General features: G+C 34.3%; 2 protein-coding genes and 1 non-coding gene across 3 annotated transcripts; 2 read left to right on the top strand and 1 right to left on the bottom strand.

Annotated features, from left to right (window-relative positions):
- Positions 1-1,882: 1,882 nt before the first annotated feature.
- On the top strand, positions 1,883-2,590 carry LOC102590666 (uncharacterized). The gene has a single exon (XM_006352201.2). The coding sequence runs from the start codon at positions 1,883-1,885 to the stop codon at positions 2,588-2,590; it is 708 nt and encodes a 235-aa protein (XP_006352263.1).
- A 660-nt stretch (positions 2,591-3,250) lies between these two features.
- TRNAL-CAA (transfer RNA leucine (anticodon CAA)) lies at positions 3,251-3,334 on the top strand. The gene has a single exon. It is a non-coding gene; the product is annotated as a tRNA-Leu (tRNA).
- Positions 3,335-3,858: 524 nt separating this feature from the next.
- On the bottom strand, positions 3,859-13,441 carry LOC102590324 (WD repeat-containing protein 74). Its single transcript, XM_006352200.2, has 12 exons — positions 13,202-13,441; positions 12,229-12,344; positions 10,466-10,495; positions 10,226-10,362; positions 8,808-8,987; positions 8,661-8,724; positions 8,451-8,558; positions 7,147-7,300; positions 6,277-6,366; positions 5,950-6,005; positions 4,822-4,879; positions 3,859-4,447 (listed from the first exon to the last, which is right to left on the bottom strand). The coding sequence occupies exons 1-12, from the start codon at positions 13,281-13,283 to the stop codon at positions 4,272-4,274; spliced, it is 1,251 nt and encodes a 416-aa protein (XP_006352262.1). The 5' UTR covers positions 13,284-13,441; the 3' UTR covers positions 3,859-4,271.
- Between the last annotated feature and the right edge of the window lie 644 nt (positions 13,442-14,085).

Here is a 14,085-nt window from a genome sequence, read left to right as displayed (position 1 = left end):
TTATTGTTATTGTTGTTATTTGTTCTTATTTGTATATTTCCACTTATTATTGGAGTCATAGCATGTTAATTTTGACAATTAAGGGATTAAAATGTTAGTTTCTAGTATATAGCACACCACCTAGAATTTTCAAATCACTCAAGTCTTACCTTCTTTAATTTTAGTTACATCAAAAGTCTGTTAGAGTAATTAATTAGTCTATTTCTTGCCCATGTTATAAAGAACTAGATATATGAGCCCGTGCAAGCACGGGCCCAATATTTATTATATTATTTTTAATTTATTTATGTGATACAGATAAAATTTGAAGAGTCAATCAATTTTAACAAGAATTTTAGATATTTAAAATTGTTAATTATTGTGATTCATGGCACCTTTCACGTGATTTTTAAATAATATATGTAATTTCCTCTGTCCAAGAATCATTTATACTTTTCTATATCTTTTACATATTTTAAGTTGTTAAATATTGCAATATTTTTTAAAATATATAATAACATATTACAAAGAAAAAATTAGACAAACAAATTAAAACAGGAGAATACAATTATTTTTAAAATACCTTTGGTTAAAAGCAGACATGTTAAGGACAATTGCCGGCTTCTATATTCCTTTGTCCTATTTTATGTAGCGTTTGATTTTGCATTGTGTTTTAGGAAAAAAAAAGACTTTTAAAATTTATGATCTAGAATAATTATTAAATATTTGTATGATTACATATTATTTCATTAAAAATAAAAAGAAATTTTTAAATTTAAATTATTTCTAATTATAGTAAAATAATTTCCTTTTTAAATGATTTAAAAAGAAAAAGGAAATAATAATGATTCAAAGTATAGAATTTTTCCAAAGCCATGGGGTGCCAAAGTAGTAATAACACATTTCCATAGCCAATGCAGTGGCTCTCTTATATACATAAAATGACTAAACAGCTCTTAACCTTAATTTTAATGACAAATAACTAACATGTTGATACCTCCCCTAAACTCACTCTTCTTATATAGTAAAATAGAAAGTTAATTAATTAATTCCAGTTTCATGGGCACAATTATTTTTTTAAATAATGAGAAAAAATGTACAAGACCATGTAAAAGTTTTGTTGTTGCTAGCTCTCCAATATTTTTTCTTAGAAGTACTCTCTTATTGATAACTAATTTTGCATCTTCAAGTCAATATTTCTTGATATGAATATGAATATAACAAAAAAATACTCTTCTTTTTAAAAATAATTCTTCTTCTTTTTGGAGAAAGACGTTATTGTGCAACAACAAACCTCCTAAAAAAAGTTATTCGTAAAATTTGAGCTCCTTAACTTAGTGGCAATGGAAATTTTGTATCCATAGAGTTTCGACATACTATCTTCCGCTCAAGAATATAGCCTCTAACTACAAATTTATCTGAATCAACAACTTTTATACGAAATATAAACATATAAATATGTACTAATTAGATAATCTTACATCTGAATCCACCTTTATTTTCACCACTCTAGCTTCGCTCATGCCATCACCTATATGTTGCAAAGATATATAGAAGCTTCAATATAGGATGCACTTATTATAATATAAATAAATCCATAATTTATTTTATTTTGGCAAATATAATAATAATTCACAAGGAGAAGCTTCCATGACTATTATATATATAATTATTAGTAACAAATATAATAAATTCATTATTTAAAAGGGAAAAAGACAATAAAAAAATTTCAACACAATTACATCACATGTTCCACATTATGTCAATATTCAAAGTCGTGCTAACGCGGTTAATATAATTAATACATACACTATAGTCATATAAATAATAAATGCATCCTTTCATATCATAGTACACAAAATAAAGTATCAATCTTTCAATTGATAAAATCTCTAAAAAAAAAATGTCTCCACCACAATCTCCAAATTCATCTAGAGATCAAGTTCGTCCTTTGGCACCTTCATCCCATCGTATACACACCGAAAATGAAGAAGGTGTTAATTACACGTCTACATCCAGTATAGAGTTATCAAAGAAGCAACGTCGTAGGAAGAGGTGTATAAAATGTTGTGGTTGTTGTGGTATCACGACGATAATCATAGGTATCGTTATCTTGATCCTCGCGCTCACGGTTTTCAAGGTGAAAGATCCAACGATAAGGATGAACTCGATCCGATTCGAGGGGTTGAGTTCCCTTACTAGTAGTTCCAATCTTCAAACCAATATGAATATTACAGTTTCTGCTGATATTTCTATTAAAAATCCTAATGCGGTCTCGTTTAAGTTTAAGCCTGCGACTGCTAGTTTGATTTATAGCGATAGAATCATCGCGGAAGCCATGCTTCCACGAGGGTCCGCTAGGGCTCGACGGACGTTTAGTATGAACGTGAAAGTCATGGTTATGGTTGAAAAATTAATCGTGATTCCTCGATTAACGATTGATTTGATAGCGGGGGAATTGCCGGTAAGTATGTCCACTAATATTAATGGAAAGGTTAATTTAGGTGTGATTAAGAAGAGTGTTGATATAAGGATGAATTGTAATATGGTGGTAGATTTACAAAGGCAAGATGTTAAGGATATTGATTGTGAGAGGAAAGTTTCTCTTTAGTTACGTGGATTCAATGGTCTTGATTTGATTTTGAAGCGTTTGTTTTTGGAATTAGAACATGTGATACTATAGTTGGAGCTGTGAAATTTTGACTATTATATATGGATAAGATATTCGAGTTTAATTATTATATTATGTAGTATACTTAGTTGAGATTATGATAGGAGTGATATATGTAAGGACTTTATCTTTTTTGTCTCCTATGTACTGGGATTTAATTAATTGGGTGTTTTTTAATTAGAAGTACCAAATTATAACCTCCATTGTCATAAACGGATTATATATTAAGCATTAGTTCCGCATAAATATGCACTCAAAGAGACAAAAATGGGAAGCATTCGATTTTAAAATGATTGATAAGTGATATCGAAATCTCTGACTTATAAGGATGAAATAATTTCAACCATCCAACCACATTCTTTATGGTACACGAGTAACCTTGACTAATTCCTTATTTATACAACTTGTTAATTAATTACTTATCTTCTTTATTTGAGGAATTATTTCACGAAAAAGAACTTATAGAAATAAAAGTCATATCCTTTTTCCTCTCAGTCTTTATCTTCTTTTTTATTATCTTTTCATTTAAAGAGATTTTACAAAAAGTCTTATATTTTATATATGTTTTATACCTTAATCGAGATTAAACTTATTAATCTTGTCAGGATGGCCGAGTGGTCTAAGGCGCCAGACTCAAGTTCTGGTCTTCGTAAGAGGGCGTGGGTTCAAATCCCACTTCTGACAATTCTTTTCCTTTTTTTTTATACTTTTAATCAATTTCTCACAACTACAACTATTAATCTATTATATTTCGGTACAATCTTATAGTATCCGATATTTTTTGGCCCGACTAATCTTGATTCTTGTTGCAAAAGATCCATTAAAGAGGAAGGCGTTCGCTATTTATGATTTTTCTATTAAAAACTTACCCAAAACCTCTATTACTATAGGTGAAGAGATCTCATTAACTTGGGTTTGTCATAAGATTTTTCATTTTTTAATTATCTGGTACTTGACTCGATAGTGAAAAATGCGGTAAACACTCCTTATTTGCAATAGTTGCACCATTTCCAAAGACTTGAATCGAAACCTCTGATTAAGTGTGTAAGGATCTCTTTCATCCCACTATACCCTTTGATCGTTTTGACTTAATTCCTAGTTTTTGAATCAAGTATGAAAGTATCTCATTCGTCCCACTATACCGGTAGTATCTCGTACACAATCTAATGTCTGAAAATGTTTTTAAAACAAAAATATTTTCACCAAAATGAGAAAAACAACATCACTACTTTTGAACTAATGTAATTTTTCCTTAAACAAACTTCAAAACTGTTAAAACATATGCAAGCATTAAAGGCTATCTGTATTTCAGTTCTTCACAATATTGAAATGTGACCTAAGCTAATTGGAGCACATGGACAGTGAGGATTCAGAAAGCCGACCCCAACCTGTTTGGGATCGAGTCATAATTGTTGTTGTATGCCTTCAACTAGCTAAGCTTATATTTAACAAAGAACTCAACTCGTGTTCCCGAGTTCTTCTAACTTGGACGAATGCAGCCATGTCATGAATTCACACTAAGCATCTTACCATGTTCTAGTGTATGTTGTGGTATTCCTCTTAGCTGAACTCGTGCATTAGAGATGTGATCGATAATAAGGGATTCTGGAAAGCAAAACGATTAGGCAATGTCGTTACTGTCTCCTTTCGACCTTTTACTTTTTTTCTTGGTCTTCAGTTTCTTGCTTCCGCTGTGTTCTTTTGATGCCTTCTTGCGTTTAACCTTCTCTTCCTCTTCCTCTTCTTCCGTCTGTAATGTTTCATCTGTATCTTGTTGCTGAGGAGGTACCTGAGCTTCTGAACAAGCATAATGACAACTTACTGTTAGGATAGTTGGGCGTAAAACAAAAAATAAAGTCCCCATTCACGATAAATAGTAAATAAGAAGAAAAAATAATAGTCATTCCATTTCGACAAAAGACCCACACTCAAGTTCCCTAGTTTTTGGTTTGCTATCTGATCATGATTTTCCTACCCCCAGAGGGAAAGGTACTTTCCTTTTGGGCCAATTGTGGGCGAGGAGTAATTTGAACCCCCAATGCCGTGGTTCATAGCCACAATGTCGGGGGTCCAAAGCTACAGGCTCCACTGGATCTGTTCCCAGAGTACCCTGAAAAGGAACTTTTTCTTTCAGCCATAAAAGAAGGCAAACAAGGAAACGAAAAGCATACCTCTTGTAGAGAATTTTGAATCGAATACAACACTGTTGAGATGCTGCTTCAAGAAAACCTGCATCCACATTTTAGCTTTTAAGTACTTGAGAGTCCTTTCTTCTACCGATTTAAGATAAATTAAAGACGTGCATTCATCATTCATCAATTATGCATAATCACAAATCAGTTAAAGGTTGGCTATTTGAAATATGAATCCTTTGTTCATAGTTCAACTATTTTTATGCTGGCCCCTCAATCTACCCCAACCGTAACCATGGAAGAATAAATTCATTTCATTCTCTGTTATTAACAGCCAAAGATTTTAGCTTTTAAAAATACAAGGAATACTCATCCAAATTCACATTAAAGAATTATTTTACTCCACACTCTTGATCCTAAATACTTCTTTTAAATCTACTTCGATAGGGTCTTTCGGAAGCAGCCTCTCTACCTCCACGAGGTAGGTGAGGTAGGTTAAGGTCTGCGTACACTCTAGACTCCACCTGTGGGATTTCACAGGGTATGTGGTTGTTTTGTTGTACTCTTGATCCTAAATACATGACACTAATGATGGGTAAGCAGCACATGTTAAACCTTGAATGACTTTAAGCGCACCTGCTAAGTATTTCTTTGTAATATGCAAGAGGGAAGAAATAGATGTGTGTTGAAGCACATTAAGAATTGAACTCAATAATTACAATAATTATCATCACATTAGGCAGAAGGACTACGTCTAGGAAACGCCATATTGTGTTAGACAAAACAATTATCTTCACCAAAAGATGCACAAAGGATGTGTTATGAATTCATGATTATTTTTGACAAAATTACAAAAGAATATCTAGAAACCATACAAAAGCTCAGTTTAAATTTAGTCTAATGTGGAAGGATGGGAAATTGTAGTCTATACTTCTATATGGTATCTTGACTTTTTAAACTCAGACGGACCTAAGAGTTGAACCATCACAAACAGACATCATCATATTTGAGTTTAAGTTGCAAAATATTGCAATTCACTGAATTTTGAAAAGAGAGGATCAATCAACAGTCACTCATTTCTGAAGGAAGCAGTAGCTCAGAAATGTAGCTGTCTATTGGACCGTCCATTCAGTTCTTAAAAAGCTACAGCATAGATAAACAACATACCGCAGACAGAAGTTGTCGTGACTTGACATCCCAAATGCGTAAATAGCTGTCCAATCCTATTCAAAAGTAATTTATTCAAGTTAATAGCTTATGAGGAACAAAATAGAAGAAACATAACTACAGTTCTATAAAGAGACATGTGATCCAAAATTCCAGAGCTAAAACAATTTGAGAGGTTTAAAAAGCTTCAGATTTTCTATTATGAGATTATATCTTCATACAACAAATCTTAAGAAACATACATCGAGATCAAAACTGCTATATACATGGACCTCCGACGAAGTGCATCACGATATAAAGAAGCCAACTGTGATTTTAAATACTCACCACATGAGGCTATAACTGGAAGCTCTGGATGCTTAACTATGGATCTTATACTTCCTGAACATTTCCCCAAGAAGGATCCCAAAAGTTGCCCTACAACAAAAAGATGCACTCAAAGCGTGAGATCCATAACAAAATCAATTAAATGAGTCTAGACATCTGAATCACTACATGAACTAACGAGTTTAACTATCATAAAGAACAAGAATCATGTCCAGGAGCGTGGGGAGGGTGGAGTGTATGCAGACCTTACCCCTACCTTTTGGGGTAGAGAGGCTATTTTCGATAGACCCTCGGATCAAAAAAAATTGTTTTCCAGAAAATAGTTTGAAAGAAATGCAAGAGTGAAAGCTAAGAACTAAAACAACAGCAGAAATTCATTAATAATACTGATAGACAATATCTTTGTCTGCGTGGAACTTCTAATGTGAAACTGAAATCATAACCCACATTAGATATTCTTGCACATGACGAGCTCATAATAAATTAGCCAAGATACATACAAAGTACAGTGGTCAAGTTAACCACAAAATCTTATTCCTAGAAGAAACACAAGAATGAACTTATGTATTCTGTTCACCACGTACATACGTACATGAGTTGTCTTAGTTTCATAAACGATACAAGTTTCGTGCCAGAATCAAATGAGAGAACACGCTTAGACTTGGATAGAAACAATGTGGATATGAACATGCACAATCATAAATTTCTTATAGCAATATCCTCAATAATTTTTCAAAAGTCTGACTATTGGTTTAAGGATGTCTTGCCCTTATCAATGTACTCTTTTTCCTCAAATAATAAAGTATGATATATGAAGATTAGTATAACGACAGCACAAACAACAATAACTATAGTGAGACAGCCGTTTACCTGTACGGATGTCAAAAGAAGCAAGATCGCCAGACCCATTTCCTATGTATATCGTATGTCCATCTGCATCCTCAGCCACAGCTTTAATAGGGGTCTCACGAAAATCAAATGAAACAACAGGCCTTCTCTGAGCAGAAATATCATAAAGACGCACCTACAAATTACCAAATTGGTACAGACATAGTTTAATCAGCAATAATTTCTTTTGACAGGTAAATCAGCAACAAATTTAAGACACAAAATGAGCCATATCATAATAAATTGAGAAAACCTAATAAGGCTCCGCAGGTGAAACTACTTAACAGAACGGGTACATGTGGATCTTATATGGATCAATTTTAGTCTATTTAATAGGCTGAAAGCAATTATGCTATTTAAACAAACCAATTGCAATTAAAAACAATAGACTTCTTTCCATTAACTTCAAGATGTACCAACTGGCAACTGCTGAAAGGAGCAAAAGAGCATTCTAGCGTAAAAGATGGTATGACATTTTGGAATCTGAAGAAATCCAGACACTTTATATCACTGTAACCAGAAAACTTCTAGGGAATACGAAAAGTAGGATTTGCAAGGTGAGGATGTGGGCTGAAGTTCAAGATTAGCTGAGCCTGTTTATGTTGGCAGATTACACAAGGCAATTGAGTGGATCTTCACCCCCATTGAGACTTCTTTCCCACTGCTAGAGATTTGAGTGTACTAGTACTGGGTAAGAGTTAGGGTCTCAGAAGTTAATAATGAGATAAGAGGACGGTGGTTGGAATCAGGTAATGACACAGCACAAGTGGTGACCGATTCTGGAGCGAAAAAATGGCAGCATGTAGGAAGAGAGAAATGAAAGGAAGGAAAATGGTTCAAATGGGCTAGTAGGCTGGCCAAATTCATTTCAGAACTGAAATTGACTGGTGTAGAACATATGGAATTTTGTAGTGTTCCGACTTTTGAGAGCCGAAAGTTATAAGCACATCCAACACTTGAATCAGCTCACCTATTTGGCACCTTTATTGGGTTATTCTAGAACCCACCTCTCCTTCTCCATCCACACACTACAAGAAAAAAGTGGCCTAAATTTTTCTTATGGCCTCAGAAATGCCAGATAATTTTAGATGTGTTGGTCAAAAGGAACTATGAAGCCATTGCACCGAAGTGGCCTAAATTTCCTGGTAATTTTTATAAGGAAAACTACATGAAGCTCTTCTTAGAAAAAGGAACTATGAAGCCATTGCACCAAAATTACCCTCTTGATACAAAAGAAAAAAGATCATGCTTATTCTAGCCAACGAATTAGCTAAGAAAAAAAATACCTGGTGACTATTAGTGCCTGCAACAAATTTACGGTGATCATCTTTGCATAAGAAAGTTGCAGATGTAAACCAAGTTGGGGTGAATATGCCGAGGCTGTTTTTCGCTGGCTGGAATAAGGATGCAATGTGTCAAATTCTTGAAGTACAACTAAGAACAGTCATTATTTTGTTACACAGAAAAACACTAAAGAGAATGACGGTGAAACTCACAGATTTTGCAGACCAAACTTTAGCACACTGATTCAGATCCCAGATATTAACCTCAACACCCTTCCTGATATATCAAAAAAAATTCATTAGCTTGCTATTCCCACCATCAATGTTTTATTCCAGAACCCTGTATTCACGATTACTCACCCACCAAACAATGCATAGCTTTCATCGGCATCTACCTTAGAGCACAAAATACTGCCTGAACCACAAACATTCCATGTTGTTTGAGTACTTTCACCACCAGAATCTTCAAGTGATTTGGACATTTTAACATATGTCATGTTTGCTTGTCCTTTGCTTGTGCATGTAAGCAGGTTGCATGACCTATACATGTATAAGAAAGAATTTAAGAAAACAAGCCTAGTTTAATCTGGGGAAAGTTCCTCATAAATGTATGCCAGATGTCCAAGCAAGCTTCATCTTCCAAGCCACATGGAGGCCAATACATTGCAAGCACACCACTCACAAAGCTAGTCACTAACCAGTAGTTGGTAACTATTTTCAAGCACAAAATGTTCCAATCACTACCATCAACAATGTGATATTATGGTTTTTGAAATGATAATCAGGTAACCATCAACTATATCTCTATCTTCTAGGTACAGTTCAGAAGTTTATTAACTATATTTGTGTAGGGATATTCATAAGAGGTTGCTCAGTTCATGGATAGCCAAAATGAGATAAGCGGGTATCAACTCTTATTCCATGTTAGGTTCATGTTTGGGCTACATCACAGGAGTAATAAAACATCCACATTTGTCTCATATTCTGTCCCCCACAAGCTAGCCAAGGATCTTGCTAACATGCACTAACATCAAAAATAGCAATAACACTTGGCTAGTTTAAGGAAGGATAACCTGTTGCAATATACTTTTTTTCCTCTTCCTCCTATGTACAGCAAATAAAGACAACATGCTGTCCCTCGTTAGTATATATGGACATCACAGCCACACCACATCCCATCTAAAAGCCAAACAATTTCAGGAATATGCCAATTCACGAGCAAATAGCACATAAATCAGGATAGTCTAGTAAGCATTTGAGAAAATAAGTATTTAAATATTTGAATCGCCAAGGAGAAGGGCCAAGATATTGAGCAACATTCTTTAATCCAAGCGCTGAACCTGATCTAATTTGGCTTGAGATTCTTCATTGAGTGGTTCGTACTTGCGACTTGGATAGTCGAGTTATGGCATCTTAATGTGTCAGGGATGCGTATCCTAGTTCTTAGTATATCTGAATCAGGCGTGTCTGAGGTGCAATCGAGGCTTAGGCTGACGGGGTAGGGTGTGGGCCCCTAATTCTCAACCCCGACCTACACAAGTGGTCTTTTAACCCACATTTTGAAAAGTTCTGTCATGGAAGACTCTGCTGGGTAGAAGCCCGAATATCATTAAGAATAACCAGACCATTCAACTTGCCATTTGCACTCTGCTAGGGTGTAATCGTAGGAAGAGTCTAACAATATGTCTACTTCTACTAGTTGCTTATTCCATAAGATAACTAAGGTGATTAATTAGACATTGCCTGCTCATACTGTCTAAAGCAGGAAAAGATAATACCTTGATGATGAGCCCAATCTTTTTCCTTTGAATAAATGCAAACCAACAATAGAATTATCAGCCGATCCTGGATGATTTTGACTTTCAATTGAAATGGATGCACGAACATCTCCATTGACAGGACTAAGAACCTCAATCTGCAGTATAAAAGCAGTAAAGGGTGCAAAAATAAGGCTCAACGCTCAAAAAAAAATACATGGCTTCATATTATCTAAACTTTGACCAAACATACAGCCTCACCTTGCCGCTTTTCCTTGCTACACCTAGTAGCTACAACAAACCAAAAGAAAAAAGTCAAATGCCTCATTTTGGAAGTACATTTATAGCAGCAGTAAACACCCAAGGACTACACAACCACTTGAAGACAAATATCTAAGTTCATTATAATACCTTATACTGCATTTACACTACCTGATTAAATATTTTCAAAAAATCCTTTATTACATCCATGCTAAATTTGAACTATGATTAGCAAGATAATTCACAGTGACATGTTGTGGAATTTAACTTGCATAATTGAAATACATGTTTACATACAGTAGAGTACGTAATATCCATAGTTCCTGCGAGCTTTCGCTCCTAAAGTCCATTATGCAGGAACAAAGGCATGAAAGGAATGATCTTTCTCTTTTCTACACATTTTTCTTTCTGGTTTGAGTGTTTGAGTTAATGAAAGGAACTATCATCCTGTTAAGTAGGAAGTAACATCAAAAGTCCAATGCTGAGAAATTGCCAAAGAAGATAGATGGTTTAGGCATCAGGGACTTAGCCTTGATATCTACTAATGAAGTGGTTATGGAGATGCACACAGGAGGAGCAAAGCTTATGGAAGGAAGTTATGATTGCCAATCATGTAGCACTGAATCACTGGAGCTCAAAGATTTCAAGAGAACCATATGGGGGTTGGAGTCTGGAAAAGCATCTGCAATTTATGGGAGTTCTAACAATTCCACAGACTCAAAAATACACTAGAACAGAGAAGGGAATTCATGGACCATAATCCTTAGAAGGAACATACAAGATTGGGAATTTTGAGGAGCTGGTCAGTTTACTAGCAACACTTCACAGTGTTACTACAACCTAGTGCCAGGTCAATTTAAATGGGGAGAAGCAAGAGAAAGAAGTTTTTGTAAAGGCAGCCTACTAACTGTCGGGTTCACAGAATCCAATCACAGACCAGTGGCCATGGAAACCAATATGGAAAGTGAAATTACCTCCCAAGAAAAGTTGCTTCAGCTGGACTGCCCTATATGAAGCATGTTTGACACAAGAAGACTTAGCTGCATGGATGTATCAAATTGCAAAGAGATGTTGTATGTGCCTGAAGTAGGCAGAATCACACAGTCACCTTTTCCTACAATGCTCAGTGGCATCAGACCTATGGAGCATGCTTATATCACTTGGGCTTAGAGATGGATCATCCACAGAACATCGGGGATGCCTTTGAGAGCTGCTGGCAAGTTGATACCATCATCAAGAAAATCTGAAAGATGATACCTGCTGCTATGTTTTGGAATATTTGGAATGAAAGGAATATAAGGTGCTTTGATGGGACATCAACTACCTTCCAATCTTTTAAAGTTAGATGTCTCATGTATGTATATAGTTGTGCTTATCTGTCCCCTTTAGACTCCCTAGAAACTTTTTTGAACTCTGTTAGTTCCTTGACTCTAAATCGAAAATTTGTAGTGGAGCTAACAGTTACCCCTTGTTTTGATATACTACTTTTGTAACTATTGAAATCGTTTACTTAATAAAAGAAAAAGAAGACCAACGCTGTGAATGAAAAGAACATCCATATCAGCTGAATAAATATTATACTGGAACATCCAATTAACCTTTGAAAACTTCACTATTTCTTTCTTTTCATTGTGTGACCTTTTTTAATTAATAAAATAACTTCATTATTTCCTATTGCATTGAGTAAAGATTTTTTACGTATAATAGCATGGGATATATGTGCAACAGAGACTACAGTAACTAAATTCACAGAGATAACTTACAGGGTCAAATTCCCGGTCAACAAGTGACGCCGCAAGCACACACCTTGAAGCATCAGGTTCCCCCCATTTCTCCACCACCTTTGGAGCTTCCTTCTGTTCACCCTTAGCTTCAACAACTACACCAAGATTTTTTTTTATAAAAATAGAACTCTTAGTACTAATATTTCTAGCTAAAAAAGGGCCATGTTTTTGTATAAACCTTCATGGATAGAGTTATCTAGTACCCTATGAAACTAGACACATGCACACAAGCTGGCCCCGACACCACAATTAAATATGTAAAAAAAGGACGGTCTTTATATCTGAAAACCCAATTTTCAGCATAGATGCAAGATAATTACTAAAAAAGATAGAAAGAGAAAGAACAAACCTTCATTGGAAAACAATATATTAAAAGCTCAAATCTTTACCTTAAATTATTCCAAGAACTACAATAGACCAAATAGTGGGATATCACATGGGATAGCGTATCCCATTATTCTAGTACAAATAGTGGGATAAATAATTCCAGGACTAATTCATACCCCTAACAAAACGCACAATAAAATAATCCTGCATTTTTTCCGAGATTATTATCCTTTATCCCTCACACCAAACGACTGTTTAGTACTAAAAACGATCTAGCTAAAAGAGGGACCTCTTTCTGTCTAAGCCTTAGTAGATAGAGTTATCCGGTATCCAATATTTGTCTAGCTAAGTAAAGGGGGTTTAGTAAGAACATGACCTTGTGCTAGTGGCTGGTAGCATGTACTTGTCGAATTAGTTGAGGTGCAAACACCATGGTTATCAAAAAACCAATTAGGGACAATCTTTATATGGGAAAACCCAAGTTTCAGCATATCAACAACAACTACAACTCAGTCCCAAATAAGTTAATTTGAGCCATATGATTGTTGCTAACAATACTACTAACAAGTAAAAAAAGAAGTAAACTTTGATTGAAAAAACAATAGATTAAAGCTCAAATCTTTACCTTTAATAAGTCCAAGAATGTCAAACGTCAAAGCTCTAAGAGGAGGGCAACCAGAGCTCTCCACAGTAGTAGTACGAGGCATATTTTTGAATAAAAACCCACAAATTTCAATGCTATGAAGAGATAAGTAGAGACACAAAAATGGATTTTGCAGAGAAATTCCAAAGTTTTTAAAGCAAAAGTTGCAGAAGAAGAGTTTAACGGCGCAAAGAAGGAGAAGGAGCTGCTATACTATTGTTTTTGAAACTGATGCAGGGTAAGGGACAAAATAGTAATTTGGGATTTAATGTTTTTTTTTTATATATATAAAGTTCAAATATACCCAACATCCTCGTTTTAGTCTAAAAATACATTCATTATTAATTTTGGTTCAAAAATATTTCTCCTTTCACCTTTTTGTCTAAAAATACTTTCGATCCAATTTAATCAAGTTAAAAAAAATTACTAATTAATTAATTCTTTTATTTGTTTTGAAAGAATAATTTTTTATTGTTCAAATTCTTAATATTTAGCTCATCTGAAAACATTTAAACAATTAAGTCTAATTAAAAATGAAAGGAGGGATATCTTTGAACCAAAAAAAATGAAGGATATTTTTAGACCAAAAGATAGAAGTAGGGTATTTTTTAAAAAAAATCAATAGATTAGGGATATTTTTTTATCTTTTTTCCTAATTAAAAATATCCTTAAAATATATAAAATTTTAAAATTTTATTTTATGACATTATAATTATTATAGTTTTGTATAAAATTTCCTTAAGAAAAAATGTAGATGACAAATTTATTATAATAATAAGTCTTTTATTTATGCTCCGTTAGGTTACATGTGAAACTAGGGCATATTTTAGCCTACAAAAGAAGAGGAAGAAAGAAGAGTAGGAATT

Source organism: Solanum tuberosum, unplaced genomic scaffold (assembly GCF_000226075.1).
Source record: "Solanum tuberosum cultivar DM 1-3 516 R44 unplaced genomic scaffold, SolTub_3.0 scf00147, whole genome shotgun sequence".
Taxonomy (NCBI): Eukaryota; Viridiplantae; Streptophyta; class Magnoliopsida; order Solanales; family Solanaceae; genus Solanum; species Solanum tuberosum.
Note: the sequence above shows the minus strand (reverse complement) of the source record. Positions and strands in the feature narration are given on the sequence as shown.

What these genes read in the sequence shown, in the direction of transcription:
- LOC102590666 (XM_006352201.2), top strand. Translation starts at nt 1,883, where the DNA reads ATGTCTCCACCACAATCTCCAAATTCATCTAGAGATCAAGTTCGTCCT.
- LOC102590324 (XM_006352200.2), bottom strand. Translation starts at nt 13,283, where the DNA reads ATGCCTCGTACTACTACTGTGGAGAGCTCTGGTTGCCCTCCTCTTAGA. An exon ending in AGATTGGGCTCATCATCAAG is followed by an intron (nt 8,988 to 10,225) that starts GTATTATCTTTT and finishes ATACATGTATAG; the next exon opens with GTCATGCAACCTGCTTACAT. An exon ending in CACGACAACTTCTGTCTGCG is followed by an intron (nt 4,880 to 5,949) that starts GTATGTTGTTTA and finishes ATGTGGATGCAG; the next exon opens with GTTTTCTTGAAGCAGCATCT.